At 35.8% G+C, this 16708-nt stretch overlaps 1 protein-coding gene across 7 annotated transcripts in view; it reads left to right on the plus strand.

Moving 5' to 3' along the window:
• The window catches only part of SBF2 (SET binding factor 2), a 195868-nt gene that overhangs the window by 136948 nt on the left and 42212 nt on the right, over positions 1 to 16708 (plus strand). For all 7 annotated transcript variants that reach the window (XM_054172043.1, XM_054172045.1, XM_054172047.1 and 4 more), the window contains 3 exons: positions 1762 to 1830; positions 13773 to 13943; positions 15259 to 15521. In XM_054172043.1, coding sequence (XP_054028018.1) covers positions 1762 to 1830; positions 13773 to 13943; positions 15259 to 15521 — 503 coding nt within the window. The remainder of the gene's footprint in view (positions 1 to 1761; positions 1831 to 13772; positions 13944 to 15258; positions 15522 to 16708) is intronic.

Raw genomic sequence — 16708 nt, forward strand, 5'->3', positions numbered from 1 at the left:
ATATTTAACAACAAATACATGTGCAAAATTCCAAATGGAGCTTAAGGACAGGGATAACAATAGGAAATAATTCCGAAAATGAAAAGCAGCTGAGGCTATGTCCTTTAGCCTTACTATTCTGACATCTTACAAACCAATTTGGGATTTTTATATGTGTCACAGTACTGAAAGGCTTTATTGAAACTTGTATAGAGTTTCTCAGTGTCCACTTCTCTTAGTGTGTACCAAACTGAAATTTGTTATACAAAAGTATGAGCACTTGCCTCCCTTTTGTGTTCCATGCACAATTAGCATATACATATTCATGCAGAGTTAGACATGTTTAAAACCTTCAGTAACTGTGCAGAAATAAACCTCTGCACCTGTGAACTTGGGCACCTTTTCAAAATAGACCTCTAAGTAGTTTTCTAAATGTGACTATATTACTGTGTATGGACATTGGTATTCTGTTTAGATCACAGGATCAGAAGAAGTTAGGAATTGGAAGGGACCACTGGAGATCTTTGAGTCCCCCTGCCAGAGCAGGACCATGAGCTTGATTAAAGTAAAAGATGATGAAGTAATTGCTATTGGAAAATCACAAAGGATGATATTGACTTGTAAAGTAATGAGAAGCGAAGTAGTATTGTGATGAGTTTTTTTGTCTACTGTTTTAAACTTGCTCCATGATCATTCACCAGCCATTTAAGAAAGAGCTGAGATGAATATAAACATCCTAATGATCCTTAATATAATTGTTCTTGTAATGCAGGTTTTATATTTCTGCTATCACAGTTGGCCAGTGCTGTGTTTTGGAGAACTCTGGTATGAGATGAGGGAATCAATGAAAAGTCTGGCATAGATACATCAATTTTGGAGTTAGGTCAGATGTTACAGTTAGTAGGAATGTGGTTTGAGTTGGTGGAATTGTAAGAATGAATATTAAAAGTATCAAAATTAATTGTTCAAATGGAAATGTCTTGATGTTTGTCTAGCAGAACTGTGGGCATTATTGCATTCTTCAGTGTTGACAAAAAAAAAAAAAAAGCTAATGAAAATAATCCAGTCACCTAAAAAAGTCTTAAAATTTCAAGTAGTTTATTTTTTAAATATTAGGTTACATTCCAATTCTGGTTTCTTTTAAAAGTCTTCCATAATAAAATCAGTATTTTCGTCATGCAATTACTAGTTGATTTACTTTGGCATACTCTTTTCAGCCTAGACAGATACAAGTGACACACTTGACTGTTGAATAAGGCATTCTGAGACAGTGAAGACAATGGGGTTTCCTCTTTTAAAGTTAACCTTGTTCCAAACTTTTGTAGAGGCTGTGGAGGAGATCGCTTCATATCAAATAAATGTCAATTCTTTGTGCACACTCCTTGAAAATAGGTTCTTTGGTCATCACATCAATTCTGTTTTAGTCAGATTAGCTGTTGATCCAAATGGAAACAAGTTACCTTTTTATTGTTTCCTGGACAAGGAATACATTCCTTTTTATGTCTATTATGTTGGTGAAATGATGTTTCAAACATGGGAGTGAGAAAGCTGCTAGTAAATTCCTGAAATGGGAAGAATCATAGCAATACCTATCTAGCAGAAGTTGTGAGGAGGTATGATTATGTACACATACTTGCAATGTTCTTATATGACAGCAAGTGATGAAATTTACTGTGTCTATGGGAAGGATATCAGAGGGACTCCATAAGGCAAAAGTGAAATTATAATGCATAACACTGAAAATTGTTTTGCTTATTGCCTTCATATTTTTTTTTCTTGAAGGACTGTTCATCTTCAGAAGAATATAGCATTGCTGCAGCGTTGCTACCCCTGATGACTGCTTTTTATAGGGTAAGTTTTCATTGAAAACCACTCCAGCTTTGTATTTTCTTACATTGTTGAAGTGACAGGAGATACATGGCAGGTAGGAAGGTTTATTCTGAAATTGATTGATGTCAGTGGAAATCTTCTAATAGGCTGCTATGAAGATTGCTCCAGAATTATACTTGCTGGTGTTGGGTGATGATTATGATAAATTTACCCAGAACTAAATGCAGACTTACATGATGGGTGTGAGAATTATCATTTAATTATAACCATTCACTCAAATAAGTGAAAAGAACAATTTCTGATGTTCTTATCTAAAACCTGTAGTTAGTAAAATAAAAAATGTGAACTTCGCAAGTCATAGAACACAGAAACAACCAATGAAGACGTGATTTTTGTCAAAGCTATATGCATAGCAAATGTATTGAAATCTTGTATTTAAACCAGTATTTATTATATACACAGAGCATAAAGTGTTAAATTTTATCCATTATAATTGCTTGAATTGTGAAAATTTTTTATTTAAGTTGTCTTTTTTCCTAGAGCTGTGCATAAAGTTCCTAAATTGCTTTCTGGAAAGACTTTGTAGTGTTTCCATTCTCTTAGATAAGCTAGCTTGGTGAGATATTAAATTTTTCAATCCCAGCTAATGATTTTCACCCATCTTTAATTACAAGTTCATCTTTTCTTCTCTTCCCTCTCATTGAGTCCTTGAATAGCAGAATGTGAGTTGTCATTTCTTGCTGCCTCTAGAACGTAATGTAGAGAACGAGCTAATGAGCTATGGAGATTTTTCCATTTCCTCATTTTATTCTTGCTACTGCATTAATCCTGTGCTCTGAAGGGAAAAAAAATACTTTTTAGCTTTATTTTTTCTGGTTAGTTAGTTTGTTTGTTTTTTTAGTTCCTGTAATAAAAATGGCCAAGAGAGTCCATGTATCTCTTTACCTTTAGAAGTTCAGAGAGTATTCTGGGGGGTTGTAGCAGTTTGGTTAGATTCCTCATTTGGTAAAGTTTGATGAAGTAGGGCACAGTGAAAAACACATTCCTTTTGCTTGGAGTACAATGAGTTCTGAAATAAAATTAAGTAAATTTTAATTTCACAGCTAAGGAGAGCAAAAAGCTGGATTGAATGTAGACTATCTTTGAGTGCTTTCTTCTATACTCCTTTTCATAGAAGTACCAAGATCCCACACTGTTCCTCTCACACAAAAAAATTATCTGTGTAATAATATAGTCCCATATTTATTCTTTAAGTCTAAAGTTGTCCACTCAGGAAACTCTGAATCCCTAAATGTAAGAAGCAGGAATTTTCTTTTTCTTTTCTTTTCCCTTTTTTTTTTAATGTTCCGGACCTGAATTGAAAAGTTTAAGTAACCTGACTGTTAACTTGCAAAAGCCAGCTGTTAATGCATAATAGAAAAAGAATTTTGTTTTTCCCAGATCTAATCCTCAGGTTCAGTGATGGCCCCCTTTGGTATGTCCCATTAGATGCAATTCTTTGGCAAAAGCACTTATTTTGGTATAAAACTATTTTTACTAAAGACAAACTGATGTGTTGTTCCGAACATAAGATCAGTAGACTAGCTTTGCAGTGACTAGTTAACAGTTTAAGGTTTTGTTTGGAATTTGTGTCAAAATGAATCTTTTGGGGGAATTTTCTGGCTTCTTTAGAGGTTTTCAAAACTGTATCCTAGACTAGAATGAGTATGTTCTACCTGGCATGAAGTTGTGTGGGGCAATGTTCTTTATGAGTATTCTTAAATCAAGTAAAATGGGTGTCATTTTTCCTCCCTGTTGACATCTCTATAACCCTTTGGAGGGATTCCTGCTTTGGAGTCACACTAAAGCTCTTTCCTAGATTTGGGGAGAAACCACATCAAATCCTGCTGCTTAACTTCTCTTCCTTGAGCTTTCTTCTTTCTTATATATTAACAGATTTTCAGTTCTCTTTTCACTGGGCTTCCCTTTACCAAAATCTTAAGTAGAATGGTTAAAATTTTGTTGCTTGACACAGCATATTGCTGTTCTGTCTCCAATAAGTCCAGAGGAATGCACAAACTAAAATTAAGGTCATCAGGGGAATTATTTGTTTTTTATTAAAATACCTTCAGGAGAACTGGTATGTTTGCACTGTCAGACTATGTCGTGGCCTTTTCTGCTGAGTTGTTTGTCAGTGTTATTTAATTACCATGCACAGTGTAGTTTATATACACATACACACTCACACATACTTCAAGCTAAATTTCATTTTTCTGTAGGTATTCCAGTCTGTTGCTTCAGTATGCAGAACTGGCTTACCTCTGCAATAACTGTGATTGTGTTTCTGCTTTCCAAAGATGGTGAAGCAGTACTTGACACTACGTACTTTTATTTATCGATGTTTCTGTTACCAGATTGTCATATTTAATGTGAGCAGCATGCTAAGTGTTACTTCACCTAGCCCTGTTGAAACTGTGCCATGTTCTTGGTAGACAGAAATAGACAAGAATCATGAATCTAATAGTGATACAGGTTTTCATTTGTGTGTGGTGTGTGCTGGTATTACTGCACAAATGATAATTCCAAATCCACTTACCAGTGGGAAAGCCTGAAGTAAATGTTGCAGAGGTCTATCAGTCAAATACATATGGTACCACTGATACGTGCTATAGCATATTGATGGGAAATTATGATAGAATTCCATGTCACAAACTTGTATATGCAATTCCTGTTGCTTCAAATGATACCGTAAAAAGTTACCCTGCATCACAGTTCATTTCAAAAAGGATTGCATTGTATATGAAATGTTTCATTTCTTTTACCTGCATAATGCAGAGTATTAATGAAGCAATTATGTATTCTTCCTAAAGAGCTTTACAGTACATGTCCACACACAGTGAAGACACCAAGTTTTTGAGGTATCTAAATAATCAGAAAGATAGTTTTCATGTTGAGTCCAGCAGACAAACCCCAAGAAACCGAGTATTAAGAGAAACATGCTCCTAGAAGTGATGTTTGTAAGATTATGGAATGGTCTTCTCTTGAAGTAGTCAATGCTCTACCCTTGAGTTTTTTAAAATATTCTTGGGAAATTAGGAACTAAAAGTATCAAAAGGAACAAGCTTGCATGATCTAAAAGCTCTGTCTTGTCCTAATGTCTTTGCTTACATAAAGATTAGTCCAGGGTATGTCCACATATATCTAATTTAAATAAGAAGAAACACTCCCCTGCGTACAGCGTGCTAGCAACTCTTGGGATGGCTGCTGAAACTTCAGAATCCCAACTCCTAAAGTCTGGTGAGTGATGTCTTCTGAAACTTGACCAGGCCGGATCTGATCGCACTCTAACTCATAGCTGGTGGGATTAAATTCATAGACAGGAAGTCAGTACTGGTTGCATACTTGTGGCCTGGAGAAATAATTGTTGTTTGTTTTTTTTTTTTTTTTAATTGTATTGTTTTTAAAGAAAAAATAGTTACAATGCTTTTTAAAAATTTCAAATATTGGACGTGATCTGTTAGCAAAATGTGACTCATCAGTGACAGTGGACTTTGGTGTATACTCTTAATGTCACAAAAACAAACACATCTTTTGCTTCTGGGTTAGAAAAAGGTTTTAGTTTACCATTAGTAACACTGTTGGAATTTTGTTTTAAATTGAAACAATATAAATAAAATGCATTTATTCGTGAAGATAAAAGAATTTTTCCATGTGTTTTTGCTTCAGATGACCCATGCTTATTTGGTATACTCTCATTTTTTCTGTGTATAAAATAGAAATGTAGTATTCCCTGGTGTTGTGGAAAGGAAGTCTTTTTCTACGTGTAGGAAGAAAGAGTAAGATGAAAAGGACATATTTTAATCCTATTTTTATTAACTTACCAAGGAAGACAGTTTGATGATTGTTAATTGGCATTGTCAGGCTCACAGGATTATGTCTCTGCCAGGATGGCAAGATGTTGTGTAGGCTACACTGCTGCTCTTGAAGCTTTAGTATGCAGCAGGAATGATGATCTAAATGCGGACACCAGTTTCAGCCTGTCCACTTGTGGTGTGTTGAAATTTCCCCCCAACATTAAATTTGCCAGACCAGCTCAGTTGGAAGCAAATGAAAGCTGTATTTACAAGCAAAACTACAATCTACAGTGGAATGCAATGAAGGCATACAAATATACAATATTTACAGATATTCACAATTAATAACCAGCTACTAGCTTCGCCCTGTTTGCCTCCCCCTTACCTCCCTGTACAAAAAAGTGGACAAGAGAAAGGAGCAGAGAAGTTAGACTTAGCCAAAACAATGCAGCCAAGGTCAAGCAGAAGCAAGAGCGAAGAAGCGAGAAGAGGCGAAATTGTTTTAGGATCTAAATCTTATATAGGTATTTCTGCAATGGGATTATTTAGAATTATTTTTTTACCATTTTACAGCCAATAGTGATTTATTTACATTGCACTACTTTCTGCTCAATATCTGTGAAAAGTTTTAAAGGCATAGCCTAAAACTCCCACACCGCTGGACAACATACTGAGGGAGGAAAAGCGCTCTCATCCTCACTGCTATTCTATGCCAAGCCACAGACAATTCACTTCTCCATCTTCCCTTTTCAACTAAGGTAATGTTTGGCAATCCAGTGAAACATTTTCTCTTGCATCCCTCAATCATTGCAGAGCCTGAAGGTGCAGATTCTGGTACAATTTTCTCACTCTCAGGGATTCCCCCCACACCCCCCAAATTTTATATCAAAATTCTGTACTTGTGTATAGTCATCTGTGTTTCCATACCTACCTAAGGATGGTCTTCTGCATTACATAGTAGGTTGTACCACTGTGTAATTCTTACTTGGCATTCAGAAGTGACAGTTTGATCAACAGTGTTGGAATAAAGGAAGTAACATAATATACTATTCTGAAAGTGAAGTTAGTTGTGTGTACAAATTGTGAGTTGACTTCTGTAATTTATGCATTTCTTACCATTGCATTAACCAAAGCACTATTATTTTTCAGAATCACAAGTATTTAATTGACATTTCTGAGTCAATTGTTGTTTTTAATGGCTTTATGTACACTTGCATACTGCTGATCTAGTTTCAGCAAAAATAACCCAAATGCAGTAAACTGTCTCACAGGTTGGATGTGTTACATTACAGAGCATAGCACAGTGAGGTGTTTTGGAGACTGCTTCATCATTTTTATGTGACTAAATTATGTAATTCTTGGGAGGGATGGAGGGAAGGATTGATATTTTTGGCGGGGGCAGGAAATAAATTCTATTTTAATGTTTGTAAGCCACCAGACTTTTGAATAAAAGTTGGATACTGACATTAATTTTATTCTAGAACTTGCACTGAAACATAAATAATTTGAAGACTGGGGCTAACTGTTCATCTGTATGTCTGCCCATTTATTATTTTGAATACAGTACAGAACACTTACACAGGTCATCTTTCAGTTTGTTTAGGTTTTTTTTTAAATAAATTTAGGGTGAATACAAACTTGTGATTTAAGAAAAAAGTGAAAGATCAAGTGTGAAACTGAAATAATTTCATTCACATCCCACTTTTCATCCACTTGCTGCTTCTTTATCCTTTGTAAGAGTTCCTACAGTTGAAGTTCTTGTAGGGTACCACTTTCTGGCTTCCTCTTACTCATCATGGACTTTCTGAAGTTGTGAATACCTTGTCAGGTCTTTGTTGCTTAAAACACTCCTGCCATTAGGAATTTACTAGGCAGATGGAACTCTCCTCTTCCTCATGCACTGCTCTTGCCATGTCTGGACCTTAAAATTTAGCAGTCAAGTTCCTCACAACATCCTGCTCTGTAAAGCACTTGCATCCAGAATCTACAGTCATTTTCTGTGCTTGTTGGTCAGACTGGATTGTTTAGTCTCTCAAATGACTTTTCTTAGAGTGCAGTAAATTCAGATTTCTTATCCTTATTTTCAGAATTCATCATAATATTGCTGTTCCTGTTTCTGCCCATGCTCTCCATCTGTTTTCATGTTCTGGATCAGGTAGTACATGTAATTTCTATCACCAAGATGAGATCTACTGCTTTTGCAACTACACCCTTTTGACTATTTTGCTTCTTGAGGACTATTTTGTTTTAACAGTTCCATTAGATAAGGGAATGCTGTATATTGCAAGAACTTCAAAGAAAGTTCTACCACTGAAGATAGCGGAGGTTGCCATAGGAGAAGGGAACTAGTAATTGAAGAAACACTAGAAGGGTATGACACAGAGGCTTATAATTTCTTTCTTAACCATTTTTGAGATTACTTAGGAGCTTTGTTAACTGGGCTTTAGTTTCAAAAGCAGGTCTTCAGTGATTCTAAGAACCGTTATCTGTGTGAAGCCAGTACCCCCGTTCCAGTGCAGTCACACAGGCACATGCACACTGCTGAGCCACTTAATGCCAAAGGAATAAGCTGAGATTTCAGAAGATTTTCAAAACAGCTATGACACAATTTCAGAAACACTTCAGATGGATTCAACACTCCAACTGAGAATTTATGAAATCCGTAACTCAAGTAATGAATTTAAACCTTGGCAAATAGAGTCACGCTAATGTAATTAGATTTTTTCCTTTTCTTTTAAAAACCCCACTTTAATGTACTGCAGACAGGAAAAAAAAATAGCATGTTTTTTACCCCCTTCTGGGAACTTAACTGTTTTTAGAACTGTGAAGTTCTGCTGCTTTTTTAAGGATTCTGGACATTCTTTATTCTAGGTGATTTTAGCTTCCTTAGCTTTTCCCTTTCCTTTGGGAAAAGACAAAGTATGTTACTGCACATTATATGATGTTACATAGATCTTTGTATTAGCATATGTCTGTCTGTTGTCTTACATCTGTGTGGTAATCTGAGATGCTCTGTATGGCTTAAAGTAATGGATAACAAATTATATATGATCCTCAGAAATCTGTGATTAAAGATCATGAGTAATTACATGTTTAAATCACTTTTGCCAGAAAATGCATACAATAAGCAAAGTTCTATCCAGAATTACATCCCAATTCTGCAAAATTCTAGAATTCTATTGCCCTCTGCTGGTTTTAAGTACCTGTCTGAGATATGGTATCACTTCATAACAAGGGAAATGGCCTTTCTTTTCTTTTTTGTGGCAAAATAATGGAACATAAACAGTGTAATGAACCCCTTTGCTACTCACACTTTATTTTTAGAATATAAGTCAATCTTTAGTCCGGTCTTGTTCGGCTTTCTGAAGGTAAGAGAGGTGACAAATTTTCTTCTTTATTGTTGAGGTTTTCAGATTGAAGAAGCAACTTCATTTCATGGGGTTTCTTTTAAAGTATTAAAAAGCTTCAGAGTTCTTACGTTATGCTTTTATGACCTTTCCCCACATTTGTGTGTGCACTAGATATGGGTATAATTTTGTATTATAAACCAAAAGGAAAAGCAATGGTTGAATTTAATTTTTTCACTGATATGATCCATGCAGCAGTCAGTCAGAATTGAAAACAAATTCATATACACTTGTTTGAGTATCTATGTCATGTGATATGTATGCATGGTGTGATGCAGTGTTGTCTGCAAGTAATACATAGGTAAACCTCACTGTAGATCAGTCTATGTAGGTTGGTCCTGTAGGACTTCATTGAAGTCTTTTTGAATTTACAAGGTATCTATGTGGGTATAATATAGATCTGAATGCAGGACTGACCCACAATATGTTCATTGGGCTTACATCACCTTGGGGATGAGCAGTGTGTTGCCTACAGTAAGTGGTACACGATACAACAGGTGGTAATTGACTGAATGTCTACATTAACAGCTTCTAGATGGGGAGTAACCTTTTAGAGTAGTGGTGTTGCCACGTTCCAGATGATCTATAAGCTTACACTTGGGGACTTCCAGGGAGAGCCTTAACAAACAGAGAAGAGGAAGTGCTTTGCCCTCCTGTGGTATGCAAAAATTGCTGGGTCATTTCACAGGTGTTGCAGTAGCATTCTCACAGACGTCAAGTAGATAACTGATAGCAAAGTGATTCCTCAGGGAGCTGAGGGGGAAGCAATCTCTTTTTCAGCTCTTTTCCTTTCTTCTAACTAGAAGTTAGAGTAGAGTACAAAGGGCAGAGGTTTGAAACAGAAATGCACTGCACTTCTCAAGTTAATGTGTCTTCTGTTGAGTTTGCCCTTTTATTTCCATAGCCAGGATACATTCAGCAAGTCCCCGTGAGAAAAAAAGCAGTCTCAGGTATATTTATATTCTGGTTTTTGCTTTTGGTTTGTAAGTGTTTTTCCAGTTTCACAATCAATAGCTCTGTGTGTTGCTTTGCTTGAAGAAGCTTCTTTTCTATTTTAAGCTTTTATAGTATAAAGGTTAGTGACTGATGAGTAATCAGGACAGATCATGTTTTTACAGAAACAAGCTATCTATATAATGTAAAGTCACAGAGAAGCACTTTTGGGACCTGCACCTGTCACAGTAAGTTTGGGAGTCAGTGCACATACCTTACTGAGCTGCAAGTAGCATTTTCAGAATCAGCATCTAGTGTCAGGGAATAAAGAAAAAATTCTAGTGCCACTCAGTAAGGTGGAAATAATGCAAAGTTCCTGAATTCAGGAAATTGCATATAGTCACACACAGCAAGTCCCAAATCTACCTTCTCTGTTTTCACAAACTGTAGAATGTAGTTCATCATTTTGATATGTGCAATACCTGTTTCATCTGTAATTTGAGAAAGCTGTGTTTGGGGGGTTTTTTAAGTGCCATTAGTCTATTGCAAGGACTCTGAGACCTTTGCAGAAGTTAATTAATTTCCTGTTTATTACAATTTACACCTCAATACTATTTTTAACTGTCATACAATAGCTTTAGGATAAGGACTTCAGTCAGTTCAGAACTATTTTCATTGTTTTCTTCTGGGGTCCTTTTTAAGCTGTCAGCCCCTAAATCCTCCCTTGTAAGTAGGAAATTCTTTTGCTGCCTCCTACATTCATTCTGTCTTACAGAAATGAATTATTGGGACAGGGAGAAAGCATATAAATATCAGCACAGCTTAGCTGTCCTGTGGAAAGATAGGCAAAGATCTGTTTTCTGTACGTAGCATTACTTGATGAAAAACACTGAACTACTGTTTCATTTAAAGTGGAGAAATCCTGAGCAAATTCTTTAGATACAACAGTAAACATTGGGGTCCTTTTGATGTATTGAATTGAGTTAGCATTTTAGTCAAACAGGATGTCTAAGCACTCCCAGGGTAGAGTATATAGATGTTGGAAACTTCATGGAATGCTTATATTGTACCAAGAATATTTTTAGTCCATGGCTTCTTAAGGTTGGTATTCATATTGGGTTTTTTACAAAGAAACTAACCAAAACAAGCTGAGAATCCTAAGTTATTTTGCCTTAAAAAAATGGGGAGAACTGAGCCTGAAACAAGAAGTCCTGACTTTGATTCTGTGCTCTGGCCGCTATCAGGTTTTGCCATTTGTTTCAACACATGCAGATGATATGAAGAATAATGTGTATGATCACTTAGCTTTTTGATGTATTTTCTTTAATTCTTTTGTAAACAACTATTTTTACTATGCCTTGGAGTTATAGCCAGTGTTGATTTATGTCATTATACTTGGACATAAATCTCAAGAACACGGAAAAATCATGGTTTGTTCATAGCTGTTCATGGTTTTAAATTATGATCACAAGAGCAGTATCTCAAACCCCCTCATCTTTCTTGTTGTGTTTGTCCCTATGAGAAAATAATTTGTTTCATTTTTATTTCTGAAACACTATTACTTATAGGCCCAGGGTTGTGAGTTTAAGCTTTCTTAACTGTGCCAAAGATCACCTCCTCTTTAGCTAGTTTACACAGTTTGGAGTGATTCAGACTGTGGCATCAAAGGCACCTGAACAAGTCAAATCACCCCTTTGTGTGACATTCAATGCAGAAATTGGCATGAGGGTTGGATAGGTTTGTATGGAATCTTTTCCTTTATCTGATATAATACTGCATTTTGTGATCTGGGAATTACTGCCAGTGGGGGAGAAAAAGGTGAAAATCATGATAGGCTTTAGTGGTAACTATTGCTTTCAAGATATGTTGTTCATATTTATATTCCATGGTTTGCCTGAAAGTTTTGTGCATCTGGATTTTGAGTTAGGTGAATGATGGACCAGGTCCATTTTGTGTTAAACTAGTGAAGACATTTTAAGTAAGCTCTGAAAGAGTAAAGGAGGGAACTTTACAGGAGGATACAGGTATTCTTCCTGTATAATTTTTGTTCTAACATGGTCTCATTTTTAACAATTAAAATACTCTAATGCATGTACAATTAGTTCTCCTGCTAATTAACAGGTTTGACAGTCATAAGTTAGCATACATTTTGTATACCTGAGGTTTTTTTCTCAGCAGTCAATACAAAGATCAGTAGGCCATTTAATTGAGATGTGATTTAACAGCTAGATCACGCATGGGAACCACTGCTGTGCCATCAGTTGTCTTTTCCTGTGAGCTATCATAATCTGAATCATGACTGAAACTTGGAAATCTGTTACACAAACCAACTGAAACCTTCTGTTCCAGTCTGTGTGGAAGAAAAAGTCGCATTTAATGTCATTTCAATCTTCCACACAGTTAGATTTCGTAACAGGTTAATGATAGATTTGATGATGTTCTGCATGATTATATAAAATGTTATTTCTCGTGTTTTGGTGGTTAATCATGAGATGGTGTTTCAGTTGTGTAAATTTTAGAAGTAGGGCACATACCATTTCCTCAAACATCTGATTTCAAATGACCCTGTCTTTGATAGAGCCTGAATACATGGCACATGATCAGGACTATTAGTTCCTGATGTACTTGGAAGAACATAGTGTGGAAAACACAGTTCAAAGAATTGCAAAACCAGAAATCTGTAAAGCAGACTTAAAAAAATTTCAGTTACAATTTCCTAGCCTTAGACTTGAATGTCTGCATGCCTGCTATGGAAGTATTATATGTTTTGGCTGTTGGGTATAGCTGTGCAGTTATAAATGCTAAATGGGTAGTGCTCTGCAGGAAAGTGTTTTACAACCTGATCATTAAAGTAAAATCTTAATTTCTGGATATAGTGTGTATTTTTGAGATATAGTTAATATTCTGAATGAAAGCTACTAATGTGGTACCGAGTAGTATCCTTTAGTTTTCACTTCTACTGCAGGAATAATCATAAGAAGGTAATTAGGTTAACTGCTTCTTCGCTACGTGCAGTCTACAAAGCAAAGTTTTGTGGCTTTCTTTGTTTAAGTATGAATGTTTGATGTAAAATTTCATTCTTCATGATTCAGGTAGCAAAAATAAATTTCCTTTCATTGTACGGGTTATTGAGAATATTAAACAACTCAGTGGGAGATTAGTGCTACCTAATAAATAGATCTACTTGGAAAAAAAAATAGAGCATTCCCAAAGAGTAATTCTGTAACCATTCTGGTCTTGTTTGAGAACTTCTAGGGATCCAGACCCTTGTGACTGATCAAAGACCATACCCAATTTAATAATCTTCAGGAGTTAGATTTGGGTGATACCATGCAGTACCTACCAATAAAGAAAAGCGTTTATCTGCTGTTGCAACAAATGCAGCTTATTGGAATGACTCAGTTGCCACCTAAAATTATTTTCAATTGCATTACTCTAGTTCTGACTTCTAAATAAAATGATAAACACTGATTTCTGTCTTGTAGGACCTGATTATTAAAATACAGTATTTTGTTGGCAAAGATAGTATCTTATATTAGAAATGTGTTTCGTACTGTCATCAGAGATTATTATCTGCTGTGAATCAAGAAAGCTGTGCCATTTGACTTGTATTCAGGCTTCCTGTATTTAGTTTCTTTAACTGCAGTACAAAACATGCTATATATTGCATATTTCAGTCTGTGTAACTGATGTGTTAAATATATATATAAAATCTTTCCCCCCAAGACATAGCCTTTAAAGGAAATAAAATAATAGGACTAATTGCCACTTTTATGTCTGTTGCTTTCAGAAATTAGCACCTGGAGTCAGTCAGTTTGCTTACACCTGTGTACAGGACCATCCTATTTGGACTAACCAGCAGTTTTGGGAAACAACTTTTTATAGCAATGTGCAAAATCAAGTTCGCTCCCTCTACCTTACAGCCAAAGATGACAACCATGCAGCACAGTTGAGACAAAAGGTAAGACAATATTTTAAGGCTCAAGGTAGTATTTTAAATCACATTCTAAGTGTCTCCTAAGTTATAGGGAGCCAAGTTACGGTTTCTCCAATTTCAGCTCTTTTTCTTGCGTTCTTCCCATATTAAGCAGCATCAATAACATAAAAAATAACCAAAATTAGGATTTCTCTGTAAAGCATTGCAACTTGATGTTGTTCTGACGATTTTTGAAACAGACAGTTTTTGTATAGTTTGTCACACTTTAAGGTAGATGTTTTTCCTGATAGTAGTAATTTACTGTGTAGAATGTTATAAACTAGCAAGTTTTGTTCTATGAGCAACTTAAGCTAGCAGTGGTTCTGGTGTCCAGTGTTAGATTATTGCCAAATCCTAGGGTGGTTTCTGTCGAATGGCACTCAGTCTGCTTTATTAAAATGGTATGAAAATCTCTTATCAACTGTGTGACTGAAAAACATATGCTAGTCAAAGTCATACAGCTTTGTAGAGAGGACAAGTGAAATAGAGAAAAACCCAGAGCTGTATTCAGAATGAACTGATAAGGCATGTCAGATACAGTAGGGTTGGGCTGTGGGACTGTGTACAGGCAGCTCCTTCCAATCTGGCACTCTGTAAAGAAAGATATAAAGAACATAAGGGAAAAAGCATTTACAAGGTACCTAGTCCTTTAACTCAACATTAGGCATTAGGTCACTAATAGTGCCTGCTAGATTCCTTTACTCTGGTTTCCTCAGGCACTAACATATATGCCATCTACGTAGTTTGTTTCAAGCAGATGCTAGAATTGGACATGTTCAAACATGAGTGTTTCAGCTGGTCTGGAAACTATTTATATAAAAGTTTGCCTCGTGAGCATCCCAGGAATTTGGAGAATTATCACCTGCATCAAGCAATGAGCTGCACATTATTTCTCAATCTGATTTATGCATTTTCTTATGTGAGCTAAGTGGACAAGCTAAGGAGAGCACCTATATTAAAACCAGCAAACCACTGTGAAGTAACATAGAAGATCGTATAACATAAAAAAAGATCTAGAAATGATACTTAGATCTATCCACATTGTGTTACTTGCATATTTCAGTAAACTGCCTTCTCAGCTCACTTGCTATAATCATAATTCTCTTTCAACCCTGGTGAGTAGAATTTATTTCTTTTGGTTTTTGAAATGAATACATAATTTAAATAACTGAATAAGATTAATAAACAATTTGATAAATAAAGTTTTGACTAAACTTTTCTTTTTTTTTTTTTTTTTTTTTTAATTATAGCTTTATTATTGCTTCTGTATTTTTTAACTTCTTTTCTGTATGGCTTCCAGGAGAAAAATTCTGTAGGTCCAGACCAAGATAAGACAGCAATGGACCTGGCTGCTGAGCAGTTGCGATTATGGCCAACTCTTAACAAACAAACACAGCAGGAGCTAGTCCAGAATGAGGAAAGCACAGTTTTCAGTCAGGCAATTCATTTTGCTAACCTCATGGTCTACCTGCTAGTACCACTGGATACAAGTAAGAATAAATTATTGAGAACATCAGCTACTGGTGACTGGGAGAGTGGAAGCAACAGTATTGTCACGAACAGGTGGGTACACAAGTTTAGTAGTAATCAGCATGAGCCACAGTTTTCAAAAGTGTCTTTGTTTTCAGGACTTACTCAAAATGCTAGATTGTTTCAGTGTCTTTTTTTTTTTTCTTCCCCACATACATTAAAGGAGAACAAAAGTCTTAACATGATTCTTCCTAATAGGACTTACTCAAAGAAGTTTACCACTGTTTAAAAAAACTTTTTTGGTTTTTTTTTTTTTGCTATAGTAAGAATTTTTACTCTGGTAATGCAAATGTTGAAGACAGAATATGATGCAAAAGAAAACAACAGCCTAAAAAATACTTAATTTGTTTTTATATAACTTAAAAACCGCCAATGTATGAACTTAAAGTCAAGAAAGAGTTTGTATAGCATCCATAAAATCAAAATTTCTGTGTAACAGCTGCAAGGGAGAAAAGTGCTGAGGTCACAGAAAACAAGAGGGTTAAACCACTGTGGCAAAGGTTAAGTTACTAAGGAGGAAGGAGGAGTATAGCACCAGCATTCCCTAGCATGCAAGTCCAGGACGTTTCATAACAAACCTTCCTCCCTCTCTATTTATAGTCTTCATTATCATCTATGTCTGTCAGAATTCCCACCTGATAAAATTCTAGAACACTACATGAGAACACTAACATCCAGTAAAGGCAGGCAGGCTATCAGTATCAAACTCCCCATGGCTACTCCTGCTGACTAAACACCTCTAAACTCAGGCATTAGGACATGCTCAGAACACAGCTTGTGGTGTATGTTGCAATGTATGAATCTGGACCTTAATATATTCTGGGAGGCATTTTTAGCTGTTCAAAGTACATCTCCCACTGACTCACTTGCAGATTCAGTCTGATACACAAACATTTTCTTTCTCTTTTTCAAAAGCTCCTTTTAGTTTCTGAATGGTTTGCTCTGCATTTAATGTATCTTTCCCTATGTAACTGGTTATTTGTTTACCAGGGGTTGACTCTAGGAGGAGAAGACATAGAGCTCACTTCCAAGCACAGGTTTTTTTCATGTTTGCATGTCTGCACTAGACTTGTGGGGGGAAGGTTCTCCTGTGTCATTGTCAATGCAGTTCTGACAGTGTTAATAACAATGAAAATAGAATGTAATTTAGCAAGATTTATGTATTTTAACTAGAAAAATCAACCTACAGCTTGTCTCTGTTTAGTCCAGTATCATATGTT

This window comes from Dryobates pubescens, chromosome 22 (assembly GCF_014839835.1).
Source record: "Dryobates pubescens isolate bDryPub1 chromosome 22, bDryPub1.pri, whole genome shotgun sequence".
In the NCBI taxonomy this organism is placed as follows: domain Eukaryota; kingdom Metazoa; phylum Chordata; class Aves; order Piciformes; family Picidae; genus Dryobates; species Dryobates pubescens.